An 18,408-nucleotide genomic window follows, 5' to 3' on the forward strand; every position below is an offset into this window, starting at 1 on the left:
TCTCTACTAAAAATACAAAAATTAGCTGGGCATGGTGGCACATGCCTGTAATCCCAGCTACTTGGGAGGCTGAGGCAGGAGAATTGCTTGAACTCGGGAGGCAGAGGTTGCAGTGAGCCGAGATTGTGCTACTGCCCTCCAGCCTGGGCAACAGAGCGAGACTCTGTCTCAAAAAGAAAAAAAAAAAAAAAAAAAGGAAGAGAATCCCATGGGGCAGTTGTCAGCAGGAAACATCACTTTGTAAACATCACTGGGAGCGAGCACTGGAGGGCACGAGTGCGACGAGGTACACACAGTCCCGGAGTCTAAAGTGTCTCTCAGAAACCATCCAGCACAAAGGGGAAAGTAACTTTACAGTGGCAAAACCTGGCAGACAGCACCCTGATCGCGGTCACAGCTACTCCATGCTGGTAAGGGGACAAATGAGTACTGTGCATGGGCTTCTGTGACGTTCTCATCCAAGACGCCACACCTGGGTCTCACCACCAGGACACACTGGACAGGCCCCAACTGAGAGAATTCTACCCAACAGCTGACCTGTAAGCCTCGAGGTCATGAAAGTCAAGGGAAGCCTGAAGACCCATTCCTGATGAAAGTGGAGGTATGTGAGGTAGGACCAGGGTCTGAGTCCTTTTTCCTAACGGACTCATGGAGCCGACTGGAGAAAGCTAAATGGGGTCTCCAGATAAAAGGGACAGATAAATTCTTCTGTGTTAAAGCTTTTCAAAATTAAAGCTAAAAAACAGAAGGCAGGCAGACAAGGATGTGAAGTTGGCTTTGCAGAACTGATGTGAGGCTAATATGACCGGCTTTTCATGCGTTGAGGGTGCTGGGGCTTTAAACCATGCCGTGTCGGGGCGGGCCTGTGAAACAGCTGCCCTGCTCCTGAGACTGGAGGGGAAAGGTCTGTGGGCAGACAGCCAGGAGGGAGGCCGTTGCTCACAGACCTCAGAAGTGATCATGAGATTTGTAACAGAGCTCAGCAGCACAAATGGGACCAGACACAGCTTTAGAAACTGATCACCTAAAGCAGAACCTGCCTCACCACGGCAGGCTCCCGTCCAGACCACCACCTGCTAAGTGACACCCCAGGAATAACCAACATTTTGCTCTTCTTGAGAACCTTGAAACACCAGAGCCCCTCTGCAGGATGAGAACAGGCGGTTGGCTCAAAACAGTTTGCTTTTAGAGTCAAAATGACTCTTTGAAACGGGGCCATCAACTCAATGCTCAGAGTTATAAAAACCCACCTCTTCCCTTGACACGGACATCATGCCAGCGGCTAACTTATCTCACAATGCTTTTGAAGTCGGCAATGAATTTATATAAGGTAGGTTGGGTTACAGAATTCAGGTTGTTAAACTTGCTCGTTAAATCTTTTATGAGGAATTTCAGCCACGTGAGAGAAACTTTCAGGAAACCTTGGAGTTGGTTCTCCAGTGAAAGACCAAAAAGGCAGGCTCCATGTTCTTCAGAAAGGGTGAGTGGCTGTCCTTAAAATTTTAAAGCTGGAGGCCGGATGCGGTGGCTCACGCCTCTGTAATCTTAGCACTTTGGGAGGCTGAGGCGAGCAGTTTACCTCAAGGTCAGGAGTTCGAGACCAGCCTGGTCAACATGGTGAAACCCCCGTCTCTACTAAAAATACAAAAATTAGCTGGGCATGGTGGCACATGCCTGTAATCCCAGCTACTTGGGAGGCTGAGGCAGGAGAATTGCTTGAACTCAGGAGGCGGAGGTTGCAGTGAGCCGAGATCGTCCCACTGCACTCCAGCCTGGGGGACAAGAGCGAAACTCCATCTCCAAAACACACAAAAAAGTTTTGAAGCTGTGATTAAATAAACATATTTATCTAGGTAGATCTAAGCAACATTAATGTGAGAATTTAATACACTGAAAAGGGGTCTGGAAATTCACCAACTTCACAGGCGTTACCTCTGGGATGGCAGGGTGAGTGGGGAAGGGGCAGGGATTCTTTTTACTTGAAATATTTCTGATTTACTTTGAAGAAAAAACAATTATGGGCCAGGTGCGGTGGTTCATGCCTGTAATTCCAGCACTTTGGGAGGCCAAGGCGGGCGTATCACCTGATGTCAGGAGTTCAAGACCAGCCTGGCCAACAGGTGAAACCCCATCTCTACTAAAAAATATAAAATTACTCTGGCGTTGTGGTGTGCGCCTGTAATCCCAGCTACTCGGGAGGCTGAGGTAGGAGAATCACTTGAACCTGGGAAGTGGAGGTTGCAGTGAGCTGAGGTCGCGCTACTGCACTCCAGCCTGGGCAAAAAGAGTGAAACTCCATTTAAAAAAACAAAAAACCCCAATTAAGAATGCATTACTTGTATAAAATTTTGAAAAATGAGTAATGCATTTCTTTACAGGTTGTTTTTAGAGGACTTAAGGCCCCATGCAACCAGGCCCCGCTTGCAGAAACAAACATAAGGGCTTATGAAGCCTCATCTCACGCCAGATCCCCAAACTATAAGCTGAAGAGTTGGGGGAAAATTTTAACAGCTGAAAAAGCACTGACTTTAAATGTCCGCTGAAGATCCGATTTTCCAACACCAATTGCTTTTCCTCCCAGGAGAACCCCCAGACTGGGCGGGAAGGCAGAGGGACGGGGGCTCACCTGGGTCTGAGTCGGAATTGCCTGCAGATGGCTCGCAGAAGCTTGATGGCATAAAAACATTGTTTTTTGAAACTGTCGGCAAGGAGGTACAGGTGGGGGAGGGAACAAGAGGAAAAACAGCATGAATGGGTGGGGTGAACCCTCATGTCCCACGGGAGGAGATGGGACAGCACGCAAACAGGGCATGCAGTCTTTCCCCAGAAAGCAAACCCCAAAACTCTCTTTATAGCACTACGAGGGTCTCCAGCCCGACGGCCTTCATCTGTCTGATGACTACAGTTAACTCTGGTCAACTGGGGCCACCCCGTTGTCCCTGCACCCCTGCAGGGGCAGCCGGCAGGGGAGGTGCCGGATGCTCCAGGCCACATTGGAGACCCTGACTCCTTCTCACCTATGGAGGATTGCCCATGGGGTCCCCTTCCCCACCTAAGATCTTCCTTCATCAGGGCAACTGCTTCCCAGGGTGTGGGCCGGCCAACAGGTTTCCACAAATGAAGTGGAATTCGTAGGGGAAGAACTCACTCTACGCAGAATGGAACCAAAGACAACACTGTTCAAATTATCGGTGCCCCTCACGCCTCCAGTTGCCCTGAAGATGGAAAGCTGAGTTGTCTCTTGGGGGCTGCCGCGCTGGACGGGAGGTGATTTGAAGTGGGCCAGGGGAGAACAGTGGTCCCCCACCTCTTTAGCCTACATTCACAGCCCAAACACTTCTTCTCTATGCTGGTTTCCGATGCAGCAAGCACGGTCTAGCAGTGGGCAGTGAGTGGGAAGGAATAAAATCAACAAGCAGGGAGCGGAGCTCCCTCATTCCACAGAGCACCTATCCACGGGCGCAGAGATCATTAAATAAAGGATGTCGACTGCAAGCCATCTGGACAGTTCCACAATATCCGGTCAGCAGACGACAGCGTAATAGCACTGGAAAACCTAATGCAGCCTTGCAAAAAGACGCGGCCATGTCCAAAACCAACACGATGGGAAAGGGGCATGAGAGCGGGGGGTGGAGGGGTGACTTGGGAAGGAGCCTGGCTTCCTACACTGTGTGTTCCTGTAACACATGCGTGACTTCTATAAACAGAAACAACTTGACATCCTGAAGGTTCAGGAGTGTAAAATGATTTACATGAACTTTCCAAGAATGGATTTCAGTTGGGTAACCGGAGAACCTGTCTAAACACTCATGTATCTCCAAGTTGGTGCTACAGACAGCCAACCACAGAGGCCACAAGACAATGTCAGAGTGGGAAGTCAAGATGCGGACGAGAGAACAGCCCTGCGGTGGCGTTTACCTTCACATCTGCACAGGCGCCTCCATGGCTGGAGGCCAGGCTTTCTGAGTGTCACATTAAGTAGTGCTGATGGTGTTATCTGCCTCAGGAACCTCTCTCCTGTACCAGCCTGCATGAGTCCCCAGGCTGACCTCCATGCCTGTGCTCAGACCAGACCTCACGTCCAGGGCCTCCAAGCCCTTTAGCCTGCCCTACTCCACAGTCTGAGCCTGGCCCACCCTTCCAGGCCCCCACAAGCTCCTCTCCTCTGGGAGTTCACAGCATCATACACGGGCCTCTGCTGGGGCCTCCTGGCTTGCTGGTTACTGTGTGTGCATGCTTGTGTGCACATGCATGTGCATGTCTGGGCTACTGCACTGGACTGCCTGTGCTGGGCATACAGCTGAGGGGTCAGGAGAACACCCCACCCCTAAACCCCCAGTCTGTGCCCAGCCTTGGAAAGAGGAGATGTAATTAACAGGCAGAGGCCCCAACAGGGCTCTAAGCAGTCAACCCCTTTCCTCCATTTCAGAGGGACGATCTCTTCCCAGTCTTCCGCAGGCCACCAAGTCTCACCATGCTGTCAGTGTCACTGATTCTAGACGAGGACCCCTGGTGCTGCACTCTGGGCAAGCTCTCACCTCACTCCTGACCAAGTCCGAGCCTCAGATCGACTCTAACCGGAGCTGGGCAGGAAGGACACAGCAGACGGATGCGCAGCACTGAGGGGAACGGCGGGTTTGTAAGCATAAACGCTTTTACTATTCGGTTACGTTTGCATATTTTACCTGACTGTGAGGGTGGGAACTGGGTTAAAGAGGACGTTCTTTCTCGCTTGACAGGAGGGCAGTAATTTCCATCTTCTCTGTCAGAATCTACAGAAAATGATGAGAAGAGGAGGAGAAAAATCAGGTTGCTTCTGTTTTTAAAACTGAAGATGGTCAAAGGTGTTAGAGAGCTCCTTACCTTCTCCGCCTTCAGGACTGGAGCCGCCAGCTGACCTCTGAAACAAGGAGCACACAGCCGGGGTCAGAGGGCATCAGCCTCACGGCAACCGAGCAACTCTTGGCTCCATAACAAATATCCCAACATGCACCGCGGGCAGCTAACTCCCAGTAACTCCCAGAGCCCAGCACCCGAACGAGCCAGGATTTCAGCCCAAAGCTCAAAAATTCCCCCTGGTGAACCTCTGCACCTAGCTTCACAAACACATGCCAAGGAATCCTCTCAGTGGCTGGGAAAGGATCCGCAGCACCCCGATCAGTTTCTTGTTTCTCCACAGGTTACGCTAACTGGCCCGCCACCCCCAAATTCAAACGCAGCCAAACCTCATCTGGCCCCTGTTCATCCTGCCAAGAGCTGAAAAGCAACCCTCTCCACCCTTGAGGCAGCGGACTTGTGTAAAACGGTCGCATCACACCGGATAGGAATGGTTTCCCTTCCTAGCCCTGGAACATTCTACCATGCACATCCTTGTCTCAGGGTGGGCCGTTATTTCCAGAGAAAGCAAGAGTTTGGATGTTTTGGACCAAAGCCTGCTTGTGAAGCATTTAGAACAGAACCATCAAAGCCAAAGCCCAGTCACAGGTCGAGGGGAGGGACCTGAAGAATTCCCTATTCCACAAACTTTAGCTTTAGAGTGTGAACAACTAGCAACCAAGACTTAAAATGGGTTCATGACCAGCCTGACCAACATGATGAAACCCTGTCTCTACTCAAAACACACAAAAAAGTAGCTGGGCGTGGTGGCGCACGCCTGTAATCTCAGCTACAGGCTGAGGCACAAGAATGGCTTGAGCCCGGGAGGCAGAGATTGCAGTGAGCTGAGATCATGCCATTGCACTCCAGCCTGGGCCACACAGGGAGACTCTGTCTCCAAAAAAAAAAAAAGACTTAAAATGGGCTGGGCACAGTGGCTCATGCCTGTAATCCCAGCACACTTTGGGAGGCTGAAGCAGGAGAATCGCTTGAGCCCAGGAGTTTGAGACCAGCCTGGGAAACATGGCAAGCCTGGCTTTATAAAAAACCAGGCTTTATAAAACTGGCTTTGTAAAAAACCAGGCCGGGCGCGGTGGCTCAAGCCTGTAATCCCACAACTTTGGGAGGCCGAGGAGGGCGGATCACGAGGTCAGGAGATTGAGACCATCCTGGCTAACATGGTGAAATCCCATCTCTACTAAAAATACAAAAAATTAGCTGAGCATGGTGGTGGACGCCTGTAGTCCCAGCTACTTGGGAGGCTGAGGCAAGGCAATGGCAGGAACCCGGGAGGCAGAGCTTGCAGCGAGCCGAGATCGTGCCACTGCACTCAAGCCTGGGCGACAGAAAAAAAAAAAAAAAAAAAAAAAAAAAAAAACCCAGCCACACAAAAATTGGTTGGGCACGGCGGTGAATGCTTGTAGCCCCAGCTCCCCAGGAGGCTGAGGCAGGAGGATCAGTTGAGCCCAGGGGTCTGAGGCTGCAGTGAGCTATGACCATGCCACTGCACTCCAGCCTGAAGGACACATCTCATCTCAAACAAAACAAAACAAAACAAAATCCCTCAAAACTTAAAATGAGTAGTGTTTATCCTCTCCTGCAACACAATCCCTCATTTATGTCCTGTCTCAGAATGTAGCAGCCAAAAGCACACCGATGAGTGGGTGCCGCTCCTCCTGGCATACTCCCTGCAAGAGCAAGCAGAAGAACCAATTTTCTTATATTCAAACATGCTCCTCAGAGGTCAAGTTTAGCCAAATGAAGCCCGTCTGCCTCGACAAGCTGCTGGGGCTCACGGGAGATGATGCATGTGAAAGTGCTTTGCAAACTGCAGCGGGGCCTGGGAAAGCAAACTGCAATAAATAAAACCGAAGCGCACAGGAGCCAAGGGAGACCCCCTTCAAGTCCGGGTGGCGCATTTTCCCATAAAGGGCCAGACTGTTGGTACTGCCGGCTTTGTGGGCCACTTTTGGTCTCTGTCATATATTCTTGTTTTTGCTTTTATAATCCTTTAAAAATGTAAACAGCATCTTAGCTTACAGGCCCAGGACTGGAGCGTGTGGCAGTGAGAACCCAGAGAACGTTGACTTGAAGTCACATAGTTCGTTCACGACAGTCAGAAAAAACCCTACCCTGGACTTTCGCGTCCCATGTGAGCTGACAACATGGGTTTGTGTGGGAAAAGCAAGCCTGAGCTTCTTGCTTGAGGCCCGTGTTCTGAGAGGGCTTTGGAAATAGTCCCAGGGGACTGTACGAGTGAGGGCTGATGATCACTATCCCCACAAGATGACATCATCAAAGTGCGTGGGAAACACAAAATCCTTGTAACACAACAGTGGGTTCTATGAGTCACTGGGGCAATTGTGAAAATACCACTGAGTCCAAAACGCGATGCCATCGAACAGCTTGGCCCTAGAGTCAGTACCAACTCTGGCCAGGACAAGAGCACGGGGGGCGCAGAGGCTGCTTAGTCCCTGCCGCCTCTTGAAGGCAAGAACTGTCAAGTTTATTCTGGCTCTACCATTTTCTCGGGGCGAAACCTTACCTCGGCCAGGCTTCGGTCTCCTCACCTGGAAAACGGGGATGCATGAGGCAACAGCCAGGGCAGGTAAGGTGTTCAGCCCGGCGCTGGGAGCAGATGATTACAATGCTCGTGACCCACACCTGATGAGACCAAACTCCCAACTGATGTAAAACCCTGAGGCTACGCTGGGGGCAGGGCTAATTTAGAGTTCAAGGCAGGCATGAACAGGGAGTCAGGGGTGTGGAGTGAGTCCTGGGTGCAGCCAGGAGGCGAGGGACCTGGACTGGGAACCTTTCTAGAGATGCCAGAGCCTGGAGTTGCATCTGATAGTGCTCAGCTGTCACCACCTTGGCATTCCTCTTCTTGGGTGACATCTGTGGGGTGGGTACAGGTTCCAGCTATTGTTCACCCTCATACTTAGCAAAGGTGACAGAAACAAAGAGAAGCAGCATCTGCCCACCCAGGCTGCCAAAACCTTTGTTCATCTCATGATGAGCCTGGGCATCTCATGCCTGAGCCAGCTACCACCCTTAACGGGCCCTTACATCAGCCTCCCAGCACAGGCAGCTCTCAGAAACGACACCTAACACAGCCTCCTTGCCCTCTGGGTAATCCACGCCCTCCAGAGCCCTGCAGGCTGGCTTTGGCCTCCAAATGCTCTGTGCAGGTCCCCGTCTGAGGCCAGCTGCCTCGGCACAGCCCGATCTCCTCGGACACCGCACTGTTTGCCTCACCTCTGGCTTCCCTGGCCTTACCTGTCCTCCCATCCATTTCTAACAGCAGGCCCAGGACAACCCTGCCCCCAAGTCCCATCCTGTGGCTCTAGGCTTTTCTCTCCCCTTTTAATCCAACGAGCATTTCAACTGTACCAAAACCCTTACACGGTGTCCTCCCTGGTCCTGGGGGATCTGTCCCTTCCTAAATGACTTCTGGGACCAGGAGATGGCCATACCCTCTCTGGCCTCTGTAGACAACCTGCTCTCTCATCTAGTGATATCCTCCTTTTCCCTCAGGCGAGAACGAACCCCTTGGTGAGATGACCTCCAGGCTCCTTATAGTCTTTCTCTGTGGCTTATTCTGATCCTGGGAGTTGTGTCAGGGACCCCACTAGACTTAGGAAGGAACTGGTCCTCACGGTAGAAGCCCGTTTAGCATTTGTTCAACAAAAAGACACTGCATCCCAGGCCCCCTGCAGCCCATGGAGAAGCCGGAGAAGACCTGAGTCTGGCCTTACGGAGGCAGCTGGTCCCCGAGCTCCCTCATGTCTCCTCACCCCCGCACGGGATGTTTCTCCTGCTGCCTCCACACCTAACTCTCTGGCTCAGTGGTTATCTAGGTTAATTTTCACATGTCAATTTCCCAGTTTCCCTGTTTCTGATTTCCAATTTTATCTCCTTGTGATTGGAGCACATACTCCATATTTCAATCCTTTAAAATTTGAGATGTGTTTGGTGACCTAACAAATGGTCTCCCATTCAGAATTTTCCATGTGCACTTGAGAAGGCCGTGTACCCCGCTGTTTGGGTGGGGTGTCCTGTATGTCTGTTAGGTCTGGTTGGTTTTTGTGTTGCTCAAGTGCTGCTTCCTTACTGATCCTGTCTAGATATTCTATCCATTACTCAACATGAGGCACTGAGTCTCCAGCTCCTCACTGATCTTGTTCTATCCATTACTTAAAGTGGGGTACTAAGTCTCCAACTCTTACGGCTGATTCGACTATTATGCCCTTCAGTTCTGTCCGTTTTTGCTTTGCGCATTTTGGGGGCTCTTTTCACGATCCCCCATGCCTCTCAGGGATGGTGGATGCCATGGATGCTCTCTCCAGAGCAGCATGCCCAGGTCGAGTGTGGAGTGTGGCCCCAGGGCTCCCAACAGTCTCCTGGGGTCTCCTCGCCTCGTGGCTCTAGGCGCAACCCCGGGAACACTGTGGTGTCCCCAGGCATTCTGGACTCATCCTCCCCTTCACCCACCACCTCCAACCTGCCAGCAAGTCCCATTAGCTCTAGACCCTGGAGAACGTACCTTTCCCTCCTGCCTTGGTGGCCTCCTCAGGCACAGAGTCCCCTCTGCCACCAGGCTCTGGCCATGTGGCCTCCTGTTTTCTGAACATGTTGGTTGCTTCTGCCTCACTGAGTGCTGCTCCTCTGTGGGGGCCCTGCCTCCCTGTCCCTGCGTGTCTGAGATGCTGTGAGCGCCACCTCCAGGGTAAGCACGTACTCACTCCCTATCCCAGCCCCTCTCGGGAGCTACCCTGTTTTGTTCTATCATAGAGGGAGATGATTTCAGAGGTGTCTCCTACAACACAGCTCATTCACCCGACACCCGGGACACCTGCACAGAAGGTGCTTGCTGAGGACTTGCTGCATGGGTGGAGGCTGTGTCCTCCACCGTGTCCCCCTTCAGCGACCCTGAGAAGAATGGGTGACTAGGCAGACAAGATTCAGATGCTGTCTGACCCCTGACCTCAGGAGACCCTCAAATCCGTGCCCCAAATCTCTTCTAAGAACCTGCCTGCAGCAAAGTGGGGGGCCTCTTGGTCCTGGAAAGGCTGGGAAGCCAAGGCCTGGGAAGGACAACACAGGAGGATTCCAACAGGGGAACCTCCTGCCAGCAACTCTCCACTAAGACCCAGCGGAGGGAAGCAAGAAGACGGAATGCGTGCCTGTGGACAGAGCTCTTCTTGAATCCTAACCCACTGGCCAGTGAGGCGCTGCCTGCCTTCTGTCCCCGTCCAGGCCTCCACACCCTGCGCCTTGCTGGGATGGAGGGCCTCTCCTCTCAGGAGACGTTGGAACTTGCTGTCCAGCTGGCTTGTGCTGTCTTCTCCAAAGCAGGAAAAGGTTTGGGGTGAAGGAACCTCCTTTGAGCCACCCAGCCCTGCACACAGCCAATGCCAGCTCCACATTTTCCATTTCCTGGAGTCAGCAGCCCAGGAATCTGGACCTGTTTGGTGTCAAGGCAGTCTGGGGCCACCCCTCATCCCAAACAAGGCAGTGGGTCCTCAGGAGTTGGTCCCGAACAATGCCTGGGACACACTCGGGGTCAGCACCCAGAGGTCTGCAACCAGAGCTCAGGAGGATTTTAAGAGCAAGCTCCAGACCGGGAACAGTGGGTCACGCCTGTAATCCCAGCATTTTGGGAGGCCTAGGCGGGTGGATCACCTGAGGTCAGGGGTTCGAGACCAACCTGGCCAACACAGAGAAACCCCGTCTCTACTAAAAATACAAAAAGTAGCCAGGCATGGTGGTGCATGCCTGTAATCCCAGCTACTCAGGAGACTGGGTCAGAAGAATCGCTTGAACCTGGGAGGCAGAGCTTGCAGTGAGCTGAGATAGGGCCACTGCACTCCAGCCCAGGCAACAGTGTGAGACTTTGTCTCAAAAAAAGAAAAGAGAGAGAGAAAAAAAACAAACAAAAGAGCAAGCTCTGAGGACGCGAGCTTAATGGGGAGGGGTGAGGACAGAAGCAGGACACAAGAGCCCCATTTCCTCCTCCTCCTCCGCTTTTCCCAAACTAGACTCCACTGCTGCGAGGGGCAGGGCTTCAGGATGACACCCGGGAACGCTGGGTCAGCACCCATTTCAACACCATGATGACAGCGTCCCAGAGTAATCATAAGGAAGCAGAAGAGAAAGAAGACCAGAGGGCCCTTTGATTTCTTTCTGGCATTGGGACAGCAGAAGCGAACGGAGCAGGCTCAGAGAAGGTGAAGCAGTCCTCCCGCGGCTCAGGCTGCAGGCTGCTCAGGAGCGAGCACTGTGAGTGCTGACCCTGTGCCCTGCGTCCCTGCCGGCGGGGCAGGGGCTGGCGGCGCAGCAATCTCCCCACCAGGAGCCACTGGGAGCTTGCGGGAAGTAGCTCAATTCTGTGAGGCGCATGAGTCCCTGTCGCTAAACACAAGACGGGGGGCACATCCCATCTGGAATGGGAATACAGGGGTGGGAAGTTTGTTTGTTGCATAAGGAATGAAACAGTGAAAATCGTGGTTGTCACATTTATTAAGAACTGCCCTGTCCAAAAAACACGCATCTTGTCAGACTGTCTGGTGTGGCCTCAAGGAGGACACGGCTGCCAAGGCGGCCTAGGGCAAGGGACAGTTTCAGAAGCCGACTCCAGACACAAAGACCAACAAGGAAGAAGCAGGAAGGAACGGCACTGTCTACCTGGTCCCCTAGGAAAGACCAGAAAGCAAGGCCATATCAGATAAATTCCCTCTAGATGGCCGGGCGCGGTGGCTCACACCTGTGATCCTAGCACTTTGGGAGGCCGAGGTCGGCGGATCACGAGGTCAGGAGATCGAAACCATCCGGGATAACATGGTGAAACCCCGTCTCTACTAAAAATACTAAAAAAAATTAGCTGGGCATGGTGGCAGGCACCTGTAGTCCCAGCTACTCAGGAGGCTGAGGCAGGAGAATGGCGTGAACCTCGGGAGGTGGAGCTTGCAGTGAGCGGAGATCAGGCCACTGCACTCCAGCCTGGGCGACAGAGTGAGACTCCATGTCAAAAAAAGAGATAAATTCCCTCTATAAAACTGTGGCAACCAAGAGGCGTATCAGGGTCTCAGTGAGTCTGACAAGTTAGAAAACCTGGCTGGTCATGGCTGGATGCCTGGGATACAAAATAAATGATGGGCCAGTTCAATGCTTTTTATTCAGTGGCAGAGGCAACCAGCTGAGAAATTCCTGTCAAAAGGGCAGGCCCTGAGAAAAGCCAGTGAGAGGGGGCTTCCAAAGGTCTGAAAGTTGCGGGGGGCTGAGGGCCAAATCCTGTGCAGGGACTAGAAGGTGGGGGGAAACTGGCCAGAGGGATTCATTCCAGAACCTCCTGAAGCTCCCTGGTGGGTATAATAAACATATCTGAAGCTCAGCAGGTCCTTGGCAGGGAGCTTCAGTCCAGTACAATTCCACCAGGTTCAGAGTGAGTGCCCAGAGCTGCCTGCTTTCTCCGCATGAAACAGAGAACTTAATCGGGATGTGGTCTGATCTTCTTCAGACCGTCTTCTGAAGCCAGGAAGTCTGATATATAGAGACTTTTTCCTGGTACTGACTCTTCCACGGCCAGGGTTCTGACGAGACTGAAAGATGATAAGGGCCCTTTACAAGCAACAATTCAGCGAGCCACAATTTATCAAGAACTCTCAGCTTTACATTCCCCCCCAGGGACTGTGGAATAAAGTGAACAGACTATACGTGATGGATGAGACCTGCCGGGTAACATGGGGGCGGTTTCCTGAACGCCAGTGTGATACAGAGTGAGACCCAAATTAAAGTCTCAGGCCAAGAAGCAGCTGGCATCGGGTTCCATCTGACTCGATCTATGGCCTAAGTAACCTAAAATAGTTTACTTTGCTCTGAGCAGGCCCAATTAGTAGAGAAAGCCAATTAACAGGAGCCCTCAGCAACCAGTCAGGGTGCTCTCTGCAGACAGCCCGAGGGAAGGAGCCCTGGTTGGCTCAGAGCTGTCACAAGGGGCTTGACGATGGCTCTCCTGGGGTTCCTGAAAGTGGGTGTCCGAAAGTTACAAATGCTAAAACTATAAGGTGCATGTTATGCGCATGGCCACCAGAGCTACACTGGAACATTTACACACTGCTCCGCGCAGCCCCCAATCCTGGCTCTCCCACGGTGACCTCCAGCTCATCCCAAGGCTCCCTGCCATACAGTTTCACCTTCCCCCTGCCAGTGTGGGGGACTGCTTGAATTTCTCAGGATCAGAGCCTCAGACCCAAAGTCCATGAGAATTAGGATGCTGAGATCTACCTGGGCTGGCCAGGCCAAAGAGATGAACATCTAGACGAGGTGAGGCCCCTCCGGACACTCCCGCACAGGCCTCTGTTGAGAAGTACACAGGGCACAGAACAGCGCGTGTGCTCTTGAAGAGCACCTGCTGTCACAACAACTCTGTGATCCACTTGTTTGCTACTCCCATTCTAGAAACCATCACCTCTGCAGCTGGAGAGTTCTATGTGGGCTGCGTTTTTCAAACCCAGGCACCTGTGGAAGGCCTCTGGGGTGGACCCTAAAGACCATCTGTTCCCAGAGGGCTGAAGATGGAAACCTGAGAACACCATTTCCTGTGCTCTCAAGGACCAGAGATGCAGTAACTCACCATACCCAACTCAGGAGAAGTTTCCAGCAGCTGCTCTGCCAACAAAAGAAGGGTGCAGCCACCTCCTAATTCTCGCTCTGGTGGCTGTCACATGAGCTCGTGGGAGGGCTGTACTCCCAGTGCACTGTGGGACAAGCGCCTCCTGGCTGGACTCCTTCCCGTGGCTCCTGTCTCACACTACCCCAAACCCACTTTTGTGTCACAAAGGCCACGACCGCCGTTACCCCCTCCCCATAGCCTCTGACACAAGTAAAGACTGTTGCTTCTTTTTCCATCACACACTGACTCCTCCAAAATGTTAACACAGGACTCCAACCCACCCCTGGCTGAATAGTGCTTCCTAAGTGTCCTGGGGTTTGGTGGCTGTAGCTGAATGTTAATAATTTCCTTAAAAACTGGGGACTGGTATGTGCTAGAAGGAACGCTGAGGTCTGGGGTAAGGTTTGGGACCATACCAGCCTGGAAGGCTGCCTAGTGCTCAGGCAGGTAGAGCTGGGTCCCTTCTTTTCTTGTTAAGAGTCCTTTTTCCCTGTCCTGAGAATGGGGGTCTTCTGTCACGAGTTACCTAGAGGATGGAGTTTTCAATCCTGTATGTAGGATAATGTTTACCTTTCCCAATTTATCAAACTTCAAAAACCCAAGACATTTCTTGTTCTTGAGAGTTCACAATCTTCTCCACCTATAATCTTCAAAAGGCTTCTTAATACAAAGATAAAGGGCTCAGGGGATTCCTTCTGGATTCAAAGGAAGAGTCTTTTCTTCTTCCTGCTTTGATTGAAGACAATCAGTTCACCGCCTTAACCACAGTCCAAACACAATCAGTCTTGCAAAGTAATCTGTGTTGGAGAGCGCCTCTTCCTAGATATCAAAGGAAGCCTTAGCTTCGTGGGTTTCTAAGACACTAAACTTGAATGCCCACATTCAGGGAAACAAGAAAAAGAAAAATGGAAGGAGGGTGAAGGGGTCAAATCAGGTTTGGAAGGTTCTACTTCACACGACTCAATTCCTCCTGACCCCTCATGTCTTTTTCGAGAAACACGATTCACCTCTTGCTGTGGGTATATATTCCCCCAATTTAGAAAAGGCTAAAAAGGGGATTCGATCTTCCCTGACTTTTCAGCAGCATGAATTAAAGGGAGTTGGAAGAAATCCTTGTCATCTTTTAAGTTACCATTAGCTGCTTACAATTAGCTAGGGCCAGGATCTGAGGGACCCGAAGGGAAAGGGGCTGGTCTGGGTTGGGCTCCCCCTGGGCAGTAGGAGTGCCGAGTAGGTGTGGACTTACCCCTGCCAGTTCTCGCGGAAAAGGAGGAAGCTGGGCTTCAGGAGCGGGAGGCGGAGGAGTGCTGGCTGAGGCGCCAGCAGGGGCAGGAGGTTCTAGGGCATGCTCGCCAGCTGACTCGGGGTGACCCGTGCCATGGTGGGGGGCCTCAGCCTCCCCCCGAGGCTCCTCTCCCGAATCCGACAAGTCTTTTTGCTCTGCAGGGGACTGGGAGCAAAAAAGACAATTTTCCTTCAATGTGAATAAAGGCTGCACCACACAGCAGGAAGGGCGGGCAGGGGTCAGAGGCTGGAGCTGGCTCGGCTTGCAGCAGCTCCTGCGCCTGGGAGGAAGGTGGGGAGAGCAGGCACGTGCTACTCAGCAAAACCGGCTCTCCTGGCTGACGGAAGGGAAAGTGAGAGTGGACTAGGTGCCATGTGACTCTGCAAGGGGCTCTACAATGTATGAGAAGCAGGACCCTCGTTTCCAAAACTATGGGCTGCCCGATAAGGAGCTACTTGGCTCATGGGCCTTGGTGATCAAGGAATAGGGATGATCATGCAAAAGATTTAAACCCTTTCAGGATCTCAAAAATACTGAAATGGGGGAGCCAGCCATCAGCACCATTTCTGTGCTTCAGGAAAGGGGGAGGCGGGCCTGGAACTCCACAGTTTGGGAGAAACCAGGGAGGCTGGGGTCAAGGGCTTCTGTCTCTCGCTACAGTTCTTCTAGCACTTTCCATTTGTTCTGCTTACACCCAGGATGCAGAAAGTGCTTTCCCACCTCAGTGAGTGCAGGTGTGGGGTGACATGGACACCGAGAGCTGGTTTTTGCATCACTGGCAGGCAGGTGGTTCAGCTGAAGGGGGGGCCCATCCGCAGTGCCCCTCGGCCTAGGATTCTCCCAGGTGCATCCTCAACACCTTGGGCAAGGGCTCATCTGGAAAGCTGCCAAGGTGAGAGCAGCTGGTCCTGGGTCTTCCTCCCCAGAGTACAACACCCGGCATCCTTTAAGGTGGTTCTTGGGACTCCAGCAGGGCTTCCATGGGCTGAGAGCTCTGTGGCCATAACTCCAAGACTTTTCTTGAGAAATGGGTTAAACACCTGGCATCCTAAAACAGACAGGCTCCAGTCCCCAAACCTCCCTCTTGGCATTATACAACGACATGGAGCCATTTCTCGCACTCAGCGACCTACATGACTACAGGGCTACCCCGTCTCCCTGTGGATGTGGATGTGTTTCTTCTGGATGTGAAGTGGCTGACCTCTTTAGACGGGGTTTGGGCACTACTTAAAAAGTAGTGATCCAGGAGGATGAAAGGAGCTACACAAAGAGGATGTAGGAGAATGTCCACAAATTCCTAGGAAAGCAAAAGCAATCTTCACATCTCAAAAGTAATCAAGAGTAATCAAGGGGACACTGTTGCCTCTTTGTATCCAGGGCAGATCCACAGACCAGCCGCTCTCTAAACCTGTACAGGGCACCGTGGTTGGTCCAGCCACCCATGTCTGTTGCTACTTTATGGGGAGAGACTTAACACCTCACAAGAGAAAAATTAAACCCAGAGCTCTGTGAGGCACTGCCTATCTCTACTTAGAACCACTTGAATTTTTTGTAATCCCTGCTTTTGAAATGTAAATATTCGAACACCCTCATGGTAATTCAAAATGCTAAACAGGAGGCCCGAGAATTAAGTCACAAACATGGAAATCAAGACATCAAAACAGGATCAAATTCGTCATCTTCGGTTAAGATGAGTTTGTTGAGAAGTATTACATCACTTCCTCTCTCAGATGGGAGAATTAACAATGTCATTCCAGAATTTTCTACTCAGGTCCTAGCATTTCTCCTGGGCAGGAAGCGTAAGCTCTAAAGAACCAAGGTGAAGCCTGGAGTTTTTCAACATGTCTGGTAAAATCGGACATCAAGATTTTGCCAGCCTTTGACCTCATCCTAAAATACACATGGCTGGCGAAAACCACGTGCACCAGGGCTAAGCTCATCACAACAACAGTAAGCCTCAAAAGCAGGTCTAAACACGCTAAGACCACATTTTCAGTGATACTGTACTTTCTGCTAAATAGCATTTCTGTAACTGCCTTCTGTCTTTTTACCAAATGGGCACTATTCTGCTAGTACAACCTCAAAGCCTCCCCACTTCAGATTAACAAACGCTCTGGAGAGAGAGCAACTGAAAGAAATGTTTAGTCTTTAGAAATAATGGAACAGCCCACATAAGGATATTTAAGTTCTCTTCACATTAAAAAGAAAAAGAAAGAACTCTACCTCCATCCAAGACAGTTAAGAAAGAAAAGTTTCATTTTTGCCCCGGAAACACTGGTGCATGTAAATGCAGGCATTTTGCCGAGACAGCAGAGCCCTCCCCAGGAAGCCCCGGCATGGAAAGGCAGTAAGCAACATCCCTGTGCTGCCAATCTGGCCATGGCTTCATTTTAGGCGCTAGGACTACAATTAAAACCACACATGGCTTTTTCTGCCCTGGAACAATAGGATTTGGCAACCTCACCCAAGGCTAAGTGATGCCACCAGCACCCACACGCAGGTCACGGTCCCAATCTGCAGTGTGCTGAAGTGCAATCTGGCACATCAATGGGGCCCACAGAAAACCGCTGTGTGGCTCTGCCACTGAACAAAAACAAAATTAACTCCTGGGCTGGCAGCTTCATGTCTTTCTTTTCAACTCCAAATCATGTTGAATCATGATGCAGCAATAAAACCTGAGCATACAGAGCTGTCTCCTTTGAATGGTGTGAGGGCAGATGGTGGAGAGGAAGGGGCTCTTTTACTTGAACCCCATAGGATGGTCTGAGATCTCGTTTACTGAAAGGTAAGTCAGCTGGTCCCACAGTTGATGAGACCTCTTGATCTTTGGAGCTCAAGAAGTTGTTAAAGTCGCTATAAGTAACATCTGGGGGACAATTTAAAACAAGGACTGTATATTGGAGGATATTACTGAATTAACGTTTCGTAGGAGTAACATGGTAGTGAGACCATGCAGAATGGCCTGATCCCTATGAGATACCCGTGGAAGAATTCAGGGCAGAAATGTCACATGGGCTTAACTTCCAGTATCAGAGCGGAGGCCAGCAGTGTTAACAGGGAAGCCAGGGGCAGGATTCCCAGCTGAGGGCAGCAATGTTAACGGCGAAGCCAGGTGCAGGATACCCAAGTGTTTGCAGTGTCACTCTTTTCCAAGGATTTGAAAATTTTCAAAATAAAATGTTGAAGCAAAAAGAGTGGGCGGTGGGGAACCTCCTCAGAAAAACAACGGCAGCAGCTCTAACAGCTCGCTCCAAGCTCGGCTTCTGGAGAGCAAGACAGGGATGGGTTGATGACCTCCGCAAGAGAGAATGAAACCAGGAGGGCTCTCAAACCCTCACTTCTGACACATACTGCAGCTGCTCCCTGCAGGCCCTGAACCAGAAAGCCAAGGAGAAACAAAGCCAGCCGCCCGCCCTGTGTGTTTACTTTCCACCTCACTCCCGAGTGGCAGGAAGGACTCCAGAGCCATGTGGACACTGTCCTCCGACAGGGAAGCGAACACCCACAAAGGCTCCTCCCGCTCCTGGCCTCAGCACAGAGGTCTCCCACATGCCTCTCTGGCGACGGTGCCACA

The 18,408-nt window shown here is 51.6% G+C and overlaps 1 protein-coding gene across 5 annotated transcripts in view; it reads right to left on the reverse strand.

The window, feature by feature from the left end:
- RANBP3 (RAN binding protein 3) overlaps positions 1-18,408 on the reverse strand; it is a 62,316-nt gene that overhangs the window by 20,677 nt on the left and 23,231 nt on the right. For 2 of the 5 annotated variants that reach the window (XM_011943512.1, XM_011943511.1), the window contains exons 3-5: positions 14,796-14,999; positions 4,864-4,900; positions 4,686-4,772 (exon numbers count right to left, since the gene is read on the reverse strand). The exons of 1 other annotated variant lie outside the window; for it this stretch is intronic. In XM_011943512.1, coding sequence (XP_011798902.1) covers positions 4,686-4,772; positions 4,864-4,900; positions 14,796-14,999 — 328 coding nt within the window. The remainder of the gene's footprint in view (positions 1-4,685; positions 4,773-4,863; positions 4,901-14,795; positions 15,000-18,408) is intronic. 2 more of the 5 variants (XM_011943514.1, XM_011943513.1) reach the window with 1 other exon arrangement.

Source organism: Colobus angolensis, unplaced genomic scaffold, assembly GCF_000951035.1.
Source record: "Colobus angolensis palliatus isolate OR3802 unplaced genomic scaffold, Cang.pa_1.0 Scaffold22, whole genome shotgun sequence".
Lineage (NCBI taxonomy): Eukaryota > Metazoa > Chordata > Mammalia > Primates > Cercopithecidae > Colobus > Colobus angolensis.